This window comes from Neoarius graeffei, chromosome 26, assembly GCF_027579695.1.
Source record: "Neoarius graeffei isolate fNeoGra1 chromosome 26, fNeoGra1.pri, whole genome shotgun sequence".
NCBI classification, from domain to species: Eukaryota; Metazoa; Chordata; class Actinopteri; order Siluriformes; family Ariidae; genus Neoarius; species Neoarius graeffei.
This window is the reverse complement of record NC_083594.1, coordinates 16,713,412-16,734,578: the sequence shown is the minus strand read 5'-3', so window position 1 is coordinate 16,734,578 and position 21,167 is coordinate 16,713,412. Positions and strand designations below refer to the sequence as shown.

The 21,167-nt window shown below is 40.0% G+C and overlaps 1 protein-coding gene across 1 annotated transcript in view; it reads left to right on the top strand.

The window, feature by feature from the left end:
- The window catches only part of dock3 (dedicator of cytokinesis 3), a 542,206-nt gene that overhangs the window by 368,473 nt on the left and 152,566 nt on the right, over nt 1-21,167 (top strand). Inside the window, exon 13 of the mRNA XM_060909764.1 lies at nt 15,863-15,951. Coding sequence (XP_060765747.1) covers nt 15,863-15,951 — 89 coding nt within the window. The remainder of the gene's footprint in view (nt 1-15,862; nt 15,952-21,167) is intronic.

Here is a 21,167-nt window from a genome sequence, read left to right as displayed (position 1 = left end):
GTCAGTCCTGCGATGATCTGGCGACTTGTCCAGGGTGTACCCCGCCCCTCGCCCATAGTCAGCTGGGATAGGCTCCAGCTTGCCTGCGACCCTGCACAGGATAAACGGCTACAGATAATGGATGGATGTTCAAAGAACTTGCAATCTGTCAAATTTTTTTCGCATTTCTAACAACTATTATGTGTAATATTTACCTTTGCCAACTTTGTTGGAGGAGGTTATGTATTCGCCTCTGTTTGTTTGTTACTTGCGAAAATCGGAGATTTTTGCAAGTATGTTGATCTGGTTGTTTGTCCGTTTGTTTGTTTGTTTGTTTGTTTGTTTGTTTGTTTGTTTGTTGGTGCTCTAGCATCATCATTTCTTGACCAATCTTCACCAAAATGCACAGGACAACTCACTAGGGTCACACAAAGACATCATTAGTTTTCGGTGGGTCAAGGTCACCAAGGTCAAATCTTGTAAAAACACCTAATCGGCCTTAACTTCCGAACCAGCGTTCGTATCGAGATGGGACTGGTGGTGTTGGAAAGCATTTTTGAATCCCTTTCGGGTACATTGACATTTTACCTGTGACGTCAGCTTGAGGTCGACAAATGAAGTCAGATTTTGCAAGATTAGGAAATTTGTGCTTATTTCTCGTGAATTGTGAAAGCGTGTTTTTATTTGCCATGAATTGTGATCGGGGACCCCCTGACAACCCTTCATATAGAGTTCATTTGTAGAGTATTTCGTCTTTGAAATTCTCAGGTCAATTACGCTTCTTTTTACCACCACGGTTTTCTTCTGTTTTTGCTTGCTTTCTTGATTTTGTTTGGTTTTGCTTTGTTTCTTTGTGATTTTTGCAAGTATCATGCTCTGCACGACTTTTCATTTGTTTGTTTGTCTGTTCCCAGTATAACTCAAAAAGTCATGAATGGATTTTGATGAAGTTTTGAGGAAAAGTAAGCCACGGGCCAAGGAACAATTGATTAGGTTTTGATGTAAATGTGAATATGTGGCTTGGCAGCGGGATGGTGCAACCTACCAAGTGCCCTTCTAGTTGTAACTGTTTCTCTAACATTGCTACAACAATGTAGTTATACATGTAGTTATAACTAAGACATTAGCAGTAACATATTTCCAGAATTATATTTTTGGTCTATTTGAGGATGTTATGTGAGCAACATAAGGCGCTTAAGCTGTATTCAGACTGTCAATCCAGATGCGATTTTTTTTTACATATCCGATCTGAATCCGATTTTCCTGATTGACTGTCCTCATTATCTACTGCAAGTGATCGGTTCCAATCTTTGTGTCCGTGTGACAATCCTCAATTTCAGTCTTATGCACATTGGTTGCTATAGTAATGACATTGCTCCCCAAAGTAAAAGTAGTTCACACAAACAAACTGAAATGGAAGGTAATGAAATGGGCTTGCTTATTTACCACATGGCAATGTGAAGCCGTGGCACAGGTTTTCTAAAAATAATGAGACGTCATCAGGGACGGAGGACGTGGCTTCAAAAGTCAAGTCAAGTTTATTTGTACAACGCTTTTAATAATAAACATTGTCGCAAAGCAGCTTTACAGAATTTGACTTAAAACATGAGCTAATTTTATCCCTAATCTATCCCCAATGAGCAAGCCTGCGACGACGGTGGCAAGGAAAAACTCCCTCAGACGACATGAGGAAGAAACCTCGAGAGGAACCAGACTCAAAAGGGAACCCATCCTCATTTGGGCAACAACAGACAACATGACTAGAACATTAACAGTTTTAACATGAAGTCAGTTTCGTTGATGTTATAAACTCTTCATTGATGGAAACTTGAGTGCAAAACTGTTCATGACAACTGCAGTCCTAAAGTTAGCAAGTCAACTGTAGTCCTCATCCATAAAAGCATTACTGTACGGTAAGTGTCCAGAGCGTCCTCCAGGTGTGACTTTCAATTGTCCACATGGAGCCGTCCTCCACAGGAGCGATGCGATGAGACTCCAACCAGACACAGGGCACCAGGATGGATCAGGCAGGTCCGAGGAGCAGAAGAGGTCAGCATCTCGATCCCAGGACCGACATATAACTCACAGGGACAGATTTTTTTTTTTGCGGGGGGAGAGAGAGAGAGAGAAAACACAGGTTGCTGGGTATGCCCAATGTCACCTGAATAAGTAGGAACAGTATACATATTGCACTGAGTACAAGCAGGGACTCCGGTAAAACTAACTATGACAGCATAACTAAAAGGAGAGATCCAGAAGGTAACACAGGCATGAGGGAGCCCCAGGACATAAAGCAACCAACCACTACACCGTCAACAAACTCGAGTGAGCAAGCGAGTGGGGACTGACAGCATCCATACATCCCAGTTTACCAAAACACTCTGTCTGAGGACCCTCCAGATCTACACCTTTACCTCATAAACACCATTAACAAAAAACTTGACTAAACAGATATGTTTTCAGCCTAGACTTAAACACTGAGACTGTGTCTGATTCCCGAACATTACTTGGAAGGCTGTTCCATAACTGTGGGGCTTTGTAAGAAAAGGCTCTGCCCCCTGATGTAGCCTTCACTATACGAGGCACCAGCAGATAGCCTGCACCTTTTGATCTAAGTAGGCGTGGCGGGTCATAGAGGAGCAGAAGTTCACTCAGGTACTGTGGTGCGAGACCATTCAGTGCTTTAAAAGGTCAGTAGTAGTATTTTATAATCAATACGAAATTTGATTGGGAGCCAATGCAGTGTGGATAAGACAGGAGTGATGTGGTCATATTTTCTAGTTCTAGTAAGGACTCTTGCTGCTGCATTTTGAACTAACTGGAGCTTGTTTATGCACTTATTGGAACATCCAGACAGTAAGGCATTATAATAATCCAACCTGGAGGTAACGAAAGCATGAACTAGTTTTTCCGCGTCATGTTGTAACACATTAAATTTCTTATCTTAGCAATATTTCTGAGATGAAAGAAAGCTATCTGGGTAATGTTATCAGTGTGAGTTTCGAATGAAAGACTGGGGTTAATAATCACCCCGAGGTCTTTTACTGCTGCACGTGAAGAAACAGAAAGGCCATCCAGAGTTACTGTGTAATCAGAAAACTTACTTCTAGCTGCATGTGGTCCTAGTACAAGTACTTCAGTCTTGTCAGAGTTAAGCAGAAGGAAGTTAATAAGCATCCAGTATCTAATGTCCTTTACACATTCCTCAATTCTATAAAGCTGGTGTCTCTCGTCAGGTTTTGCAGAGACATACAACTGTGTGTCATCAGCATAACAGTTGAAACTAATACAATGTTTACGAATAATATCACCCAGAGGTAACATATTTAAAGAAAAAAGCAGTGGACCCAAGACAGAACCTTGTGGAACACCAAACTTTACCTCAGTACGTCTAGAAATATCACCATTTATATCAACATACTGATAGCGATCAATAAGAGCTGAGCCAGGAGAGGGCCGTTCCCTTAACTCCCACAACATTTTCTAGTCTATCTAGAAGAATGGAATGATCAATGGTATCAAATGCTGCACTAAAAAGTCACAGACGTAAAAAAAAAAAAAAAACCACCTGAAATCTGATTAGTGCAGTAAGACCTAAAGAGATTTGCAAAAATGAGATTTGAATTGTATTTCAAACCACATGTGAAGGTGCTTTGAAATGGTTTTGTATAAATCAAACGTCATGTGATTTTCAGCTGTTCAGTTTTGCTACGCATGATCAGATTCCAATTGGATATATCGCACATAAATCAGATTTGGACTGACAATCTAAACATAACCTGAGACGACTTGTTAGTACAGCAGAATGATTTTAACATCACAGTAATTTTACAGTCACAATCAGAAAAAGTTGGGACGGTATGTCGAAATTGAAATTAAAACTGAAAACCAATGATTTGTAAATAATCTTTGACCTGTATTGTACTCAAAACAATACAACAGCACAAGATTTGATGTTTTACCTCATGCTTTTTTTTTTTTCAAAATAAACACTTATTTCAGTTTTGATTCTTGCAACAGATTTCAGAAAAAGTTGTCACAATAAAGCATTTGCCACTTTGTCATGTCGTCATTCCTTCTCACAACACTTGATATTTAAGGACTGAAGACACCAAGTGATGATTTCAAGTGTTATCTTTGTCCCATTCTTCCTGGAAACAGGTCTGAAGGTGTGTAACAGTGCAGGGTCGTCGTTGTCTTACTTTTTGTTTCTATTATTTGCCACGCATTCTCTATTGGGGACAGAGGGGACAGACACCCTCTTCTTCCACAGCCATGCCTTTGTAATGTGTGCAGAATGCGGTTTTGCACTGTCTTGATCAAATATCTCTGGAAAAGTTATCGTCTTGATGGCAGCATATGTTGCTCCAAAATCTCAATGTACTTTTCTGCATTAATGCTGCCATCACAGTCGTGTAAGTTACCTTTGCCATGGACACTGACGCAACCACATACCATGACAGACCCTGACTTTTGGATTTGTTGCTGGTAACAGTCTGGATGGTCCTTTTTGTCTTTGGTCCAGAGCACACGATGTCCGTTTATTCCAAAAAAAAAAGATCTATCCGCTATAGATGAATGACGGTTCTTGATGCAGTGCAGTCTGAGGGATCGGAGATCATGGTGTTCAGCTTGGGCTTGCGCCCTTGCCCTTTAGACACCAAAATTCCTCCAGATTCCTTGAATTGTTTCACGATGTTATGCACCATCGAGGGTCAAATATCCAAATCCCTTCACATATTTCTTTGTGGAGCATTGTTTTTTTTTTTTTTCAGCATTTCAAGAATTTTCTCATGGATTTGTTGACAAATTGGAGATCCTCGTCCCATTTTTGTTCCTCAAAGACTAGGCCTTTCCTGGATACTGATTTTCTATCAAATCATGATTACAGTCACTGGTTGACATCACGTGTTTCAAAATCACATCATTATTTAATTCTTTTACCTCATTACTCACCCTAAATTGCCCCTGTCCCAACTTTTTCTTTTGGAATGTGTTGCAGGCCTGACATGCAGGAATGAAATGACGTTGACCAGATAAAACATGAAATATCTCAAGTTCATACCACCTACAATGAAATAGCAGTCAAAGTAAATTTATAAATCATGGCTTTCTTTTTTTATTTGCATTTTCCTGACCATCCCAACATTCTTCTGTACTTCAGGATATGACAACCTAACCCTCTTACACTGTCAGAAAATAAAGTACTTTATTGTACCTGTAGGGGTACAATGGCTTGTCACTGGGGCAGAACCCTCTAAGGTACGTATTTGTACTCTTTATATACTGCTTGGGAACATATATGTACCTTTTTGGCCCTAAAAATGTGCACACAGTTATCTTGAGGTCCAATAATGAGCCCTAGGGGGTACATTAGTGTACGGTAGACTGTGCCTTGGGAGACAGAAATGGACTCCTACTGTACCCCTATGTCTGACACTATACAACCTCCTGGACACTTACTGAATGTTTTTTGTTACTTTCTCTCCTCACTTGCATTTTGCGTGTATGTAGAATGTAGAATTGCACAAATGAAGGCCAGCTCGTGGTTAGACCATGCTAATGTTCGAAATCGAGGAGGCCTTGATTGAGGGTTTTTCTTACAAGGTAATGTTTTCCTGTTGGAAATCAAAACACAACTGGTTGATTCTTCTGCCACTCATTATTTTGGTGGAGAAATGGACATACTGTACAAGGTCTTCTATGCGGAGCTCCTGACATTTTAACTAGTCATTTGACTTTATGTAATTTGACACGATGAGGACAAAATCTGATCATTTTTCTTTTGGATCATCAAAATTTTAACACCAACCAAACAACTAGTGATCATGGTTGTGATACTTGCAAATGATACTTCCAGAGATGAACTGCAGATGTAATAATGCTATGGATTGGAAATGAAATAAAACAGCTGTTTTGACAAAACACCATGGTGCAAAACACAGAGAATTTACTCGATAGAAGCTTTGCGCCTCAAACCCAATGTTTCTAAAATTCCGCATATGTAATAGACATTTCACTTCCAGCTCCTCTGTCATGGACTTTCATTCCGTTTGTATGCACCGTTGCCGGCTTGGTTGTTATCTGGGGAACAAGCCGAACTGGTAAAGGGGTAAAAATGGGGAATAATCACACAACACACAGGAAATCTTGTGATAGACTAGCAATCACTTTGACAGGTAATCATGTGGTATCAAACGCCCTGAGCAAATATTTCTGCAAGTGTGAAGAAGAAAAAAAAAAGAGTGCCCCCCCCGCATGGCACCAGGGAGCATTTGGTGGACTATTGCATTGAACCTCGAGCAACACACAACAGAAAACAAAATGGCTCAGATGCTCCAATGCTTTATAAATATACGTTAAAAAACATCTATAAGGACTTTTTATCTAATCTGATGGACCCAAGCTGCAACTTAAACACAGAGGTGGAGTCATTTCCTGGTGCACAAGTTGGAAAAAAATATTTCACAGCTAATGTTTAGAACTCTGTCAGTCACGTCTCGTTAGCCTCTCTGATTGAATTAGCTTTCCGGAGTGGGTTAAGTCATTTCCAGCCGCCATCCTGAACACAAAATGTCAGATGCGATCATTTTCAGAAATAGAACCCTTGAACTTTCCAATCAGCGATGCCCCTTCAACCCTTTCATACCCTTCATGTGCATTACCACTGCTGTAGTGGCACCATTAGGGCTGGAGACCTGAAGTGTCAAGCTCATTAGGCGGTTTTGGAAACCTGTGATTGCAAGAAGCCTGCAATAACGTGCACGCCAGAGGCTGTCTGACAGTCTGACGCTCTCTGGCGTGCGGGTTTGCCACAGAAATAAATGATTCCCTCCTCTTTGTGTGCACTTATCTCCAGGAATGCGGATGAGAGTGGGAATGAGAGATGTAGAGACATGCTAGAGCACAGTACATGGCAATTTAAAAAGCCTTTGTGTGTAAGGTTAATATTTATGGTGGATGCATAATACTGTAACAGCTATGCCGGCGAAGAAAAAGTCAGACACCGTATCTGAGCATTCGTGGACTATATGTGCAGATGTGTATGCATGAAAGAGACTGACAAGGAGGGTGAATGAGTCAGAGATATGGATATGAGAGGATAAGTTATGCAGGGACACCTAGTGGTGCAAAGAAGCACAGAGATAGATGCTCAAGAAGTCGAGTACTTTTAAACCACCTTGACATTTTCTGTTGTATTGCATAAGCCTGTAAGGTTGTCTTCAAAGAGCCCAGTGTTTGACATGCAGTTGGGTAGGGATATATGATCAGGGCAAAATGAGCATATTGTGATTAAATTGCAACTCTTATGTACCGTGTCTTGCAAAAATATTCATCCCCCTTGGTGTTTGTCCTGTTTTGTCGCATTACAAGCTGGAATTAAAATGGATTGGGGGGGGGGGGGGGGGGGGGGGGTTTAGCACCATTTGGTTTACACAACATGCCTACAACTTTAAAGGTGATTTTTTTTTTTTTTAATTGTGACACAAACAAGAATTAAGATGAAAAAACAGAAATCTGGAGTGTGCACAGGTATTCACCCCCTTCCATATGAAACCCCTAAATAAGAGCTGGTCCAACCGGTTCACTTCATAAGTCACATAATTAGTTGATTAAGATCCACCTGTGTGCAATCAAAGTGTCACATGATCTGTCACATGATGTCTGTATAAATCAACCTGTTCTGGAAGGACCCTGACTCTGCAACACTACTAAGCAAGCAACATGAAAACCAAGGAGCCTCCAAACAGGTCAGAGACAAAGTTGTGGAGAAGTATAGATCAGGGTTGGGTTATAAAAAAAAATCCCAAACTTTGAATATCCCAGGGAGCACCATTAAATCCATTATAGCAAAATGGAAAGAATATGACACCACTACAAACCTGACAAGAGAAGGCCGCTCATCAAAACTCACAGACCGGGCAAGGAGGGCATTAATCAGAGACGCAACAAAGACACCAAAGATAACACTGAAGGAGCTGCAAAGATCCACAGCGGAGATGGGAGTATCTGTACATAGGACCACTTTAACCTGTACACTCCACAGAGCGGGGCTTGATGGAAGAGTGGCCAGAAAAAAAGTCACTGCTTAAGAAAACATGTTTGGAGTTTGCCCAACAGCATGTGGCAGACCCCCCAAACACATGGAAGAAGGTTCTCTGTGAGACTAAAATTGGTCTTTTTGGCCATCATGGGAAATGCCATGTCTGACGCAAACCCATCACCCTGAGAACACCATTCCTACAGTGAAGCATGGTGGTGGCAGCATCATGCTGTGGGGATATTTTTCATCTGCAGGAAAGCTGGTCAGGACTGAAGGAAAGATGGATGGCACTAAATACAGGGCAATTCTGGAGGAAAACCTGTTTGAGTCACGCAGAGGATTGAGACTGGGACGAAGGTTCACGTTCCAGGAGGACAATGACCCTAAACATACTGCTAAAGCTACACTGGAGTGGTTTAAATGGAAACATTTAAATGTCTTGGAATGGCCTAATCAAAGCCCAGACCTCAATCCAATTGAGAATCTGTGGCATAACTTGAAGATTTCTGTCCACCAACGCAACCCATCTAACTCAAAGGAGTTGGAGCAGTTTTGATTTGAGGAATGGGCAAAAATCCCAGTGGCAAGATGTGCTAAGCTAATGGAGATATACCCCAAGAGACTTGCAGCTGTAATTGCAGCAAAAGGTGGCTCTACAAAGTATTGGCTTTGGGGGTTGAATACCTATGCACACTCCAGATTTCTGTTTTTTCATCTTAATTATTGTTTGTGTCACAATAAAACAACAATTTGTACCTTTAAAATTGTAGGCATGTTCTGTAAATCAAATGGTGCTAACCCTCCAAAAATCCATTTTAATTCAAGCTTGTCATGTGACAAAACAGGAGAAACACCAAGGGGGATGAATACTTTTGCAAGACACCGTACATATCTTGCCAAATATTAGAAGCTCAAGAGCATATCATAGATAGATAGATAGATAGATAGATAGATAGATAGATAGATAGACATTTTTATATTTTCTCTTTTTTGCTTCAAATTGCATGATGTACAAACTCTGTACAATTGATTCTGTCTAAATATTACTTTTTTTTAAATAAATTGTATAAATCGGAAAAAAAAATTAACATTTTGGTCTAAAATATCTAACACTGTAGAAATTTTAGAAAAGATCATTACTGAACATTTCTGAAAATGTACACACCTTAGCATTTTGCAAAATGCAAGGAGGTTAAAAAAACAATGCTAATAAAACAAGCAATTTTTAAAAAATGGTTTTAAAAATCTAAGTTGATCCATGGAGTCTGGCACATTTTTTAAAATGTTAATATTTTTGTCATTTTTTTTTAAATGTAGAAAGTTAGTAAAGATTAAGACTAACATATGTTCTAAAAAGCGACAGAAGTCTATGTTATTTTATATTTGTATAAATACACAGGTGATTTATAGAAAATCACACGCATTGATTGGTTGAGAAATTTGGACTATTTCTCAATAATCACCTCGAGTGACTCGGCAAAATGGCGGCAAATCACTTTGTCACCATAAGTGAGGAAGAATTACAAATTATGAATGAAAATGCTGTTCCTAAAGGCACTAAATATGCGATGAAGTTTGTTCCAAAACTATTCAGAGGTAAAGTGGAATTGTGATTTATTTTATCTATTTCAGAACAAAGTATTTTATGTGACTCTGCGTACACTACCATTCAAAAGTTTGGGGTCACCCAGACAATTTTGTGTTTTCCATGAAAAGTCACACTTTTATTTACCACCATAAGTTGTAAAATGAATAGAAAATATAGTCAAGACATTTTTCTGGCCATTTTGAGCATTTAATCGACCCCACAAATGTGATGCTCCAGAAACTCAATCTGCTCAAAGGAAGGTCAGTTTTATAGCTTCTCTAAAGAGCTAAACTGTTTTCAGCTGTGCTAACATGATTGTACAAGGGTTTTCTAATCATCCATTAGCCTTCTGAGGCAATGAGCAAACACATTGTACCATTAGAACACTGGAGTGAGAGTTGCTGGAAATGGGCCTCTATACACCTATGGAGATATTGCACCAAAAACCAGACATTTGCAGCTAGAATAGTCATTTACCACATTAGCAATGTATAGAGTGGATTTCTGATTAGTTTAAAGCGATCTTCATTGAAAAGAACAGTGCTTTTCTTTCAAAAATAAGGACATTTCAAAGTGACCCCAGACTTTTGAACGGTAGTGTACATAAGTGACGCAAGTCTGCGCCACACCTTTAGTACATTTGCATGGCTCTTTTGAAGTTTGAAATAATTTTTTTTTAAATACTTCACCTGTGTATTTATACTCAAACAATTATCCGCCTCAGGCTCAGTGAATGTGGGTGAATAATAACCTCAACTTTGTCTCAATTATTATTCACCGATATTCACTTCGCCTTCGGTGAATAATTGTTAATTAATGCTCTCAAGTGATTTGGAGGTGATTTATATCTTATGTTTTCTTAAAACATTAAAAAGAGCCTTAAAATGACTGTCCATAAGTGTGGACACTATGCATGAAAGGCTTAATACTGCAGTACTTGCCTGAACCGATTTCACACGAGACAAATGCATGTAAGCTCATGATTGGAATCGATTGTGATTGAGATATGACTCTGTTGCCTCTGTTGTATATTAATTCAGAAAGATTCCTGGCTTGTGTTAGCATTAAAGCTGTGTGTGTGTGTTTTGTGGGCTTTTGCAGGAAGAATTAGCTTCAATATTGCTAACTATGCCTTTAAGGGATGTGATAAAGGACCTCTCTTGCATAAACGCACAACTTTCAGGTCACAATCCAGAACTTTTGATGCGAAACGATGAAACGTGTGTGTATGTCTGTGTGTGTGTATAAGTAAGTGGTATAAGTGGCAAAAGTATGTGAACCTCTAGGATTAGCAGTTAATTTGAAGGTGAAATTAGAGTCAGGTGTTTTCAATCAATGGGATGACAATCAGGTGTGAGTGGGCACCCTGTTTTATTTAAAGAACAGGGATCTATCAAAGTCTGATCTTCACAACACATGTTTGTGGAAGTGTATCATGGCACGAACAAAGGAGATTTCTGAGGACCTCAGAAAAAGCGTTGTTGATGCTCATCAGGCTGGAAAAGGTTACAAACCATCTCTAAAGAGTTTGGATTCCACCAATCCACAGTCAGACAGATTGTGTACACATGGAGGAAATTCAAGACCATTGTTACCCTCCCCAGGAGTGGTCAACCAACAAAGATCACTCCAAGAGCAAGGCGTGTAATAGTTGGCGAGGTCACAAAGGACCCCAGGGTAACTTCTAAGCAACTGAAGGCCTCTCTCATATTGGCTAATGTTAATGTTCATGAGTCCACCATCAGGAGAACACTGAACAACAATGGTGCGCATGGCAGGGTTGCAAGGAGAAAGCCACTGCTCTCCAAAAAGAACACTGTTGCTCATCTGCAGTTTGCTAAAGATCACATGGACAAGCCAGAAGGCTATTGGAAAAATGTTTTGTGGACGGATGAGACCGAAATAGAACTTTTTAGTTTAAATGAGAAGCATTGTGTTTGGAGAAAGGAAAACACTGCATTCCGGCATAAGAGCCTTCACCCATCTGTGAAACATGGTGGTGGTAGTATCATGGTTTGGGCCCGTTTTGCTGCATCTGGGCCAGGACTGCTTGCCATCATTGATGGAACAATGAATTCTGAATTATACCAGCGAATTCTAAAGGAAAATGTCAGGACATCTGTCCATGAACTGAATCTCAAGAGAAGGTGGGTCATGCGGGAAGACAACGACCCTAAGCACACAAGTCGTTCTCCCAAAGAATGGTTAAAGAAGAATAAAGTTAATGTTTTGGAATGGCCAAGTCAAAGTCCTGACCTTAATCCAATCGAAATGTTGTGGAAGGACCTGAAGCAAGCAGTTCATGTGAGGAAACCCACCAACATCCCAGAGTTGAAGCTGTTCTGTATGGAGGAATGGGCTAGAATTCCTCCAAGCCGGTGTGCAGGACTGATCAACAGTTACCGGAAACGTTTAGTTGCAGTTATTGCTGCACAAGGGGGTCACACCAGATACTGAAAGCAAAGGTTCACATACTTTTGCCACTCACAGATATGTAATATTGGATAATTTTCCTCAATAAATAAATGACCAAGTATAATATTTTTTGTCTCATTTGTTTAACTGGGTTCTCTTTATCTACTTTTAGGACTTGTGTGAAAATCTGATGATGTTTTAGGTCATATTTATGCAGGAATATGGAAAATTCTAAAGGGTTCACAAACTTTCAAGCACCACTCTGTGTGTGTGTGTGTGTATATATATATATATATATATATATATATATATATATATATATATTTTTTTTTTTTTTTTTTTTTTTTTAACCTGGCCACCATTGACCAAAGTGGTGTTTCTACATCATTTAGCAGAAACATGTCATGACTGCAACCTTGTCTGTATTTGTTACAGTATGTTACAGTGCCTCTGTCATATCCCTCTAAGTGTGTAAAGGCACACTGACCCAGTTTTCATAAGTGACAGGCCCTTTCCACCTCTGATGCTTGTCTAGTGGTCATTGTGACAACTTGCCAGATGGACTCAGCTTGAGATACTACCGTACAAAGCCACTATCACAGTTCATTCAGCATGAAAATCCCTTGGCAGCCATGTTACCATGCTGGGCATGACGCTTCATTCACCGTTTGCCCTCACATTCTGCTTATTACTTGGAGGGTAATTGTTAGTTATGTAAACAGTAAATCAGTATGAAAACTGACAGGAGCTCAGTTGACCACTCTTTACAACCGTACTGAGCAGAAAAACATCTCTGAATGCACAACACGTCGACTCATAAGGCAGACGGTCTAAAACAGCAGAAGACTACATCGGATTCCACTCATGTCAACTAATAACAATATTCTGAGACTACATTGGGTACAGACTCACCCAAACTGGACAGTCGAAGGTTGGAAAATTGTCGCCACATCTGATGAATCTCCATTTCTTCTGTACCATGCAGATGTTCAATGTCAGGATTTGGCACCAGCATGAATCTATTGACCCAAGTTGCCTTGTGTCAATCGTTCTGGCTGGTGGTGGTGGTGATGGTGTAATGTATTCTTCGTACATACTGGATCCCTCAATACCAACTGAGCGTCAGGCCTGTGAGTGTATTCTTGTAGACCATGTGCTTTACACTCGTGTTGTCAGACTTGAGACTGTTTTTTAATCTTTAATCATGTTAATTGCCTTTAGTCATGCTAATCATGGCAACGGGTGGTCCATTTAACTCAAAAAAAATTTCTCACTGCAGTGACGTGGCCACTCTGACAGCGCTAGCCATCAAGGTTTCGAGGGAAATTGCAGTAGCAGTTTCCCATTGCCTGGGATTATTATGGAGGTTTTCTCCTCTCAACCATTCACACCTATGGGCAATTTAGAGTAGCCAGTTAACCTAACCACATGTCTTTGGATGGTGCACCCAAAGGAAACCCACGTAGACACATGGAAAACATGCAAACTCCATACAGAAAGGCCCCTGTTGGCCATGCGGTTTGAATTCGGAATCTCCTTGCTGTGAGGTGACGGCGCTAACCACTGCACCACCATGCTGCCCAACCAAGACCACATTTTGAAGGTTTCGGTCTCATCTCACAATCCACCACATTTTTGCTCGGTCTTGTCTCGGTCTCAGACATAGAGACTTGGTATTTTATTTTAAGACTGGTCAAGACTACAACTGTGGGGATTTCACTAAATTGCCTGTGTATTGTCTGATTTATTTGTTAACATCCTTACTGTGATTGGACATAAAATTTTCTGCTTCAAATGTGGCCAATAATGTGTCTCATTGCTAATTGGAAATTTTTCTTCCCTGTTAATGGCTGTCAACCCCTCCCCGCCACCTTTCACATCCACTGGTCCAGTCCTGGTCTTGACTCGGTCTTGCCCTGCCTTGGTCTTGGTCTTGACTTGGTCTTAACCCCCCAAAGTCTCCGTCTCGATACACTTTGGTCTTGGTCTTTGGACTTGGTCTTTGGACTTGGTCTCGGTTTAGATGGTCTTGACTACAACATTGCTTTTCACTTTTTGACGGAACATGGCATTAACTAAAATCACTTCGTTTATGTTGTCACTCTGTATCCCAGTGCAGAAAAGTGAACATTTCCACTGTAATATGAGTCGGATTTTGTAATGTTTTCAGAAAAAAAATGAGCAAATAAAGTCCCCTGTAAGTTTTATGTTTGGGAAAAAAAAAATTTAGGCCATTCTGCTGTTAGTAAGATTTTAAATGCACAATTTTGACCACAACAGAGCAAAGGGCTTCGGTAGAGTTTCTGAATTGCAATAGCAGCAAAATGCTTGACGACTTGGTTTTCAGTGTAAAGTGTAGTGGACTGCCTACGAGTGCCAAAAGTTAATGATAGCTTTTTTATCTTGGCTTGCACCCCTGCCTCTCTGCACAAGAACTGAACTTCTTAGCTTCTGCTAAGTGCTTGCTTTGTACAAGTTACATAATAGTGTCAGTGGGCTTCTTTGATGGTACTCTTCTCTTTTATCTGAATAAATTTGAACGAAATATCTTGCATAAAATGCTTATTGTTCTATGGTTCAGGTTTTAAAGTTTAGAAGTGCTTAAGACTATTATTCATCTCTCATCTCATTATCTCTAGCCGCTTTATCCTGTTCTACAGGGTCGCAGGCAAGCTGGAGCCTATCCCAGCTGACTACGGGCGAAAGGCGGGGTACACCCTGGACAAGTCGCCAGGTCATCACAGGGCTGACACATAGACACAGACAACCACATTCACACCTAGGGTCAATTTAGAGTCACCAGTTAACCTAACCTGCATGTCTTTGGACTGTGGGGGAAACCGGAGCACCCGGAGGAAACCCACGCGGACACGGGGAGAACATGCAAACTCCAAACAGAAAGGCCCTCGCCGGCCACAGGGCTCGAACCCGGACCTTCTTGCTGTGAGGCGACAGCGCTAACCACTACACCACCGTGCCGCCCCAGACTATTACTCAGTTTTACGTAAAAACATAAGATACAGATTGCCTTAAAGGAGCAGTTTGGAATATTAAGAGCCCTCTGCTGACTGTTAGGTGAATTACGATCATAATCAAAACCCTGACTTGTCTCTTGTCCTTAATGATACCGTTGAAACCATGCTCTTGACTATGAGGAAAAGAGACAGAGCTAAAGTTTCACTGGAAGAGAAGCTATTTTCTGGGCCAGAAAAATTAATAGTGCAATGCTAGAAATAAAAAAAAAAGATGATCACACGATACATCGAATGGTGATACAGTATTATGAATCACAGTTTACTCAGCTATACCTTACCTAAGCTATAAATATATATTTTAAAAAATATTTTAAACCGAACCTTTAATATATGTTTTTACCAAGCTTGCAAAGAGGCTGAGGTTTTTTTTTTTTTTTTAATAATTGTCAGTTTGCTTTTGTATCAGATACAAGTTGATACTAACAGGTCTGATCTCAGCACCATATTTAAAAAAAAGAAAGAAAGAATTGAATCAGTGTATCTATTGTACAACCAGAAAATATCCAAAGTCATTCATTCTTCCTGGCTCAAATGTTTCAAAATCTATGACCCAGGCTTCATTTTGACGAAGAGCGTGAGACTATTGGACATTTATTTTTCAGCTTTTTATTATAAGAGACAGCCTATTTGCAATATTCATTCTCCGTTTGAATGATCAGGTGCTCACGTCTCCAGACTCCAAGGTTGAGTGTTCTGTCTTTTAGAATACTAAAATGCACTCAATCCTCCATCTACACTCTGCCTACCATGTTTCTCCACATAATTGATTTATTTTTTTTTCTTCCTTTTTGTTTTCTGCAGATGTAACAACGAGAACGAGTGGTACCAGATTCATGAGAACATCATCCGCAAGTCCAGCACCAAATACACTGCACCCAGCACCAACTATGGTATGTTATGCATGTTCTATGGCGGGATAAGAAATGTCATATTGTGATTTATAATAATCATAGTGTTATGTTTAAACACTGTGTAGTCTCGGTATGATTAAGCTTCCAGACTTGATCCCATCCTACACTACCGTTCAAAAGTTTGGGGTCACCCAGACAATTTTGTGTTTTCCATGAAAAGTCACACTTTTATTTACCACCATAAGTTGTAAAATGAATAGAAAATATAGTCAAGACATTTTTCTGGCCATTTTGAGCATTTAATCGACCCCACAAATGTGATGCTCCAGAAACTCAATCTGCTCAAAGGAAGGTCAGTTTTATAGCTTCTCTAAAGAGCTCAACTGTTTTCAGCTGTGCTAACATGATTGTACAAGGGTTTTCTAATCATCCATTAGCCTTCTGAGGCAATGAGCAAACACATTGTACCATTAGAACACTGGAGTGAGAGTTGCTGGAAATGGGCCTCTATACACCTATGGAGATATTGCACCAAAAACCAGACATTTGCAGCTAGAATAGTCATTTACCACATTAGCAATGTATAGAGTGGATTTCTGATTAGTTTAAAGTGATCTTCATTGAAAAGAACAGTGCTTTTCTTTCAAAAATAAGGAACTTTCAAAGTGACCCCAAACTTTTGAACGGTAGTGTACACCCATTTTGTTAGGCTGGGAGTCTGTAGAGCTCAGTAAAGATTTGCGTTTTCCAAATTCAGAACTGATGACCTGATGAGTTCAGTCAGGTGTGTTAAATGAGATGCTAAACTCTGCAGCACTGTGGCTCTAGAGGACTAGAATCTGTGGTGCTTCTGTTAAATCTCTGATACACCAAGCCAACTGTCAAGCATTAAAGGCTGAACATTGTATGCAACTGGCATGCACTGTGCACTGTTTTCTTACGCTATACACTATGATCACGAGGTGTAAAAACAAACAAACAAATAAATAAGTACAACCCCGATTCCAAAAAAGTTGGGACAAAGTACAAATTGTAAATAAAAACGGAATGCAATGATGTGGAAGTTTCAAAATTCCATATTTTATTCAGAATAGAACATAGATGACATATCAAATGTTTAAACTGAGAAAATGTATCATTTAAAGAGAAAAATTAGGTGATTTTAAATTTCATGACAACAACACATCTCAAAAAAGTTGGGACAAGGCCATGTTTACCACTGTGAGACATCCCCTTTTCTCTTTACAACAGTCTGTAAACGTCTGGGGACTGAGGAGACAAGTTGCTCAAGTTTAGGGATAGGAATGTTAACCCATTCTTGTCTAATGTAGGATTCTAGTTGCTCAACTGTCTTAGGTCTTTTTTGTCGTATCTTCCGTTTTATGATGCGCCAAATGTTTTCTATGGGTGAAAGATCTGGACTGCAGGCTGGCCAGTTCAGTACCCGGACCCTTCTTCTACGCAGCCATGATGCTGTAATTGATGCAGTATGTGGTTTGGCATTGTCGTGTTGGAAAATGCAAGGTCTTCCCTGAAAGAGACGTCGTCTGGATGGGAGCATATGTTGCTCTAGAACCTGGATATACCTTTCAGCATTAATGGTGTCTTTCCAGATGTGTAAGCTGCCCATGCCACACGCACTAATGCAACCCCATACCATCAGAGATGCAGGCTTCTGAACTGAGCGCTGATAACAACTTGGGTCGTCCTTCTCCTCTTTAGTCCGAATGACATGGCGTCCCTGATTTCCATAAAGAACTTCAAATTTTGATTCGTCTGACCACAGAACAGTTTTCCACTTTGCCACAGTCCATTTTAAATGAGCCTTGGCCCAGAGAAGACGTCTGCGCTTCTGGATCGTGTTTAGATACGGCTTCTTCTTTGAACTATAGGGTTTTAGCTGGCAACGGCGGATGGCACGGTGAATTGTGTTCACAGATAATGTTCTCTGGAAATATTCCTGAGCCCATTTTGTGATTTCCAATACAGAAGCATGCCTGTATGTGATGCAGTGCCGTCTAAGGGCCCGAAGATCACGGGCACCCAGTATGGTTTTCCGGCCTTAACCCTTACGCACAGAGATTCTTCCAGATTCTCTGAATCTTTTGATGATATTATGCACTGTAGATGATGATATGTTCAAACTCTTCGCAATTTTACACTGTCGAACTCCTTTCTGATATTGCTCCACTATTTGTCGGCGCAGAATTAGGGGGATTGGTGATCCTCTTCCCATCTTTACTTCTGAGAGCCGCTGCCACTCCAAGATGCTCTTTTTATACCCAGTCATGTTAATGACCTATTGCCAATTGACCTAATGAGTTGCAATTTGGTCCTCCAGCTGTTCCTTTTTTGTACCTTTAACTTTTCCAGCCTCTTATTGCCCCTGTCCCAACTTTTTTGAGATGTGTTGCTGTCATGAAATTTCAAATGAGCCAATATTTGGCATGAAATTTCAAAATGTCTCACTTTCGACATTTGTTATGTTGTCTATGTTCTATTGTGAATACAATATCAGTTTTTGAGATTTGTAAATTATTGCATTCCGTTTTTATTTACAATTTGTACTTTGTCCCAACTTTTTTGGAATCGGGGTTGTAAAACACACCTGGTGTTTCACATAAGGCTGAGCAGTATGTTGATAAGATATTGTGATTTATCGCAGAGCAAAGTGCCATACTTAAGCTAATACGATAATGTATTGACCTGAATTTTGATGGCTTTTTGCGACCGTACGACATCCGTACATACGTACGATGAACGTGTACCACCACAGGGAACTTGGTCGTCAGCACAAGGTAACGTATCTTATAAGCACTTGACTACCAGACAACGAAGTTTGTATCTTTATTGACATAAGATAGATAGGTTTTTATCCGGCGCTTATTTTTAATTACCTCGCCCGCAACGGAGTAAGCGGAGTGAGGTATTGTAATCAGTGCGGTTTGTTTGTTTGTCTGTTAACAATCTAGCATCTAGACGGTTGTGCCAATTGACTTCAAGTTTTCAGGGTAGGTGGGCAACGGTCCATAGATTACCTGATTAAATTTTGGGGGTAATCGGGTCAAGGTCACCAGAAAGGTCAACCTTTCGGTCAAAATAACATTTTTTTCCATTATAACTCAAAAACGGTTGCCGATAGACAGATGTTTACTATTATGAGCATATAGGAACTCCCATATGGCCTTTCCTTTGGCACCACGATCTTTGACCTTGAGTGACCTTGAAAGGTCAAACTCAAGGTCATGGATTTTCAGAGGGCTGCCACTTGAAAACGGTTGACGGTAGACAGATATTTACCGTTATCAACTTATAAGAGCTCCCATATGGCCTTTCATTTGACACCATGATCTTTGACTTGAAAGGTCAAACTCAAGGTCAGGGATTTTCAGAGGGCTGTAAGTTGAAAACAGTTGACGGTAGACAGATATTTACCATTATCAACTAATAGGAAGTGAGATATGGGCTTTCATTGGGCACCATGATCTTTGACCTTGAGTGACCTTGAAAGGTCAAACTCAAGGTCATGGGGTTTCAAAGGGCTATAACTTAAAAATGGTTCATGATTGCCAGATGTTATTCATTATCAACATATAAGAAGTCCCATATGGACTTTCAGTTGCCACCATGACCTTTGACCTTGAATGACTTTGAAATGTCAAACTCAAGGTCATGGATTTTCATAGGACAGCTGATGATTGAGAAATATTACGATTATTGACAGGTATAAAATAAGTGCTGCCGGGCGAGGTTTGTTTTGCCTGGCAACACTTGTTTGCCTTTTAAAAAAATAATGTGGGATTATTTAACAACACATTTTACGGAAAATATTAAGGACAGTTTCATATAAAACTAATTAAAACAGTTTTATGAGTCCATTAGCGTGTTAGGCAATTGACAGTTGGAACCAGACAACTGTTTGACATACAGGATCAAGTTTGAAATATCATTGCAGCTCGAATCCTCGGAGCTCAGATGCTGCATTTGGTCGAGGAGAATGGTTTCCAGTAGTTTTTTGGGGTTTTTTTGTTCCCCCCCCCCCCCCCAAAGCTTTTTATAATACTGTTTTTCTTTTTTCATAGCAGGCACTGTATCATTGCATTGTATGCTTTTTTTTTTTAACCTGAACAATTTCTTACTCTGCACACTTGTGTAAACATAATTACTGTATAGTTCAGTAGCAATTATGAGCATCTGTCCTTAGTTGTAGATAATCTAAAACTACCGCACATCGATATCAATTAGTTCTTATGTCTGATAATATTCAATCATAATTATATAGTAATGATGTAAAGTGAAAGCGCCGGTTCACTGCTGCCCACCAGGCGCCCAGCAAAGTCACACTATAATAAATGTCGTGGTGTTGTTTCTGGCACATGGCATACGGCGTCAAAGAAAGGAATAAATATGAATTCGTAACTGCGATGCGTATCTCATTATTGGTCTCACTGTCACAAGACAATGCAGCAATTTATTGATGTGAAATACGCAACACTACACAATTCAATGGTTCATATGCTCTAATAGTATTATTCTATTCAAGTTGATTTTGTGCCTTTGCAAATATTTTTTCTCATACACTCATCAGGAGGTCTGCTTTTAGGCAGTGCATAAATATATATATTACCATTGCTGTGATCCATAATTGACTCTGTTCAAAATGCATTGCTTGATTTTCTGTATCAATCGCTCTGAAAATATTTCCGGCTACAAGGTTTATATTAATGCACTTTTTCTAATCCGTGATCATTTCGATAGTCACGACTAACTTTTCGAATATTTTAAAACCTTTATCGTTGTTGTTTTTTTCACATCCGGGTTTCCAGTGATGAATAATTTGTTTTGTAGGCATTCCACAATGAAAATTATATAATTACTGTTCTATGAAAATAATGCACGCCATGGGGAGTTGTGATGTGGGGCATGTGGAGAGACAAGTTAGCACACTCTCTCCTTCATTTTCCTTCTCTCTCTCTCTCTCTATCTCTCCATTTTCCTTCTTCTCTCTCTCTCTCTCTCTCTCTCTCTCTCTCTCTCTCTCCTTCATTCTCTCTCTCCTTCATTTTCCTTCTCTCTCTCTCTTTCATTCTCCTCTCTCTCTCCTTCATGCTCTCTCTCCATTTTCCTTCTGTCTCTCTCTCTCACTCTCTCTCCATTTTCCTTCTCTCTCTCCCCTTCATTTTCCTTCTCTCTCTCCATGTTCCTTCTCTCTCTCTCCTTCATTCTCTTTCTCTAACTCTCCTTCATTCTCTCTC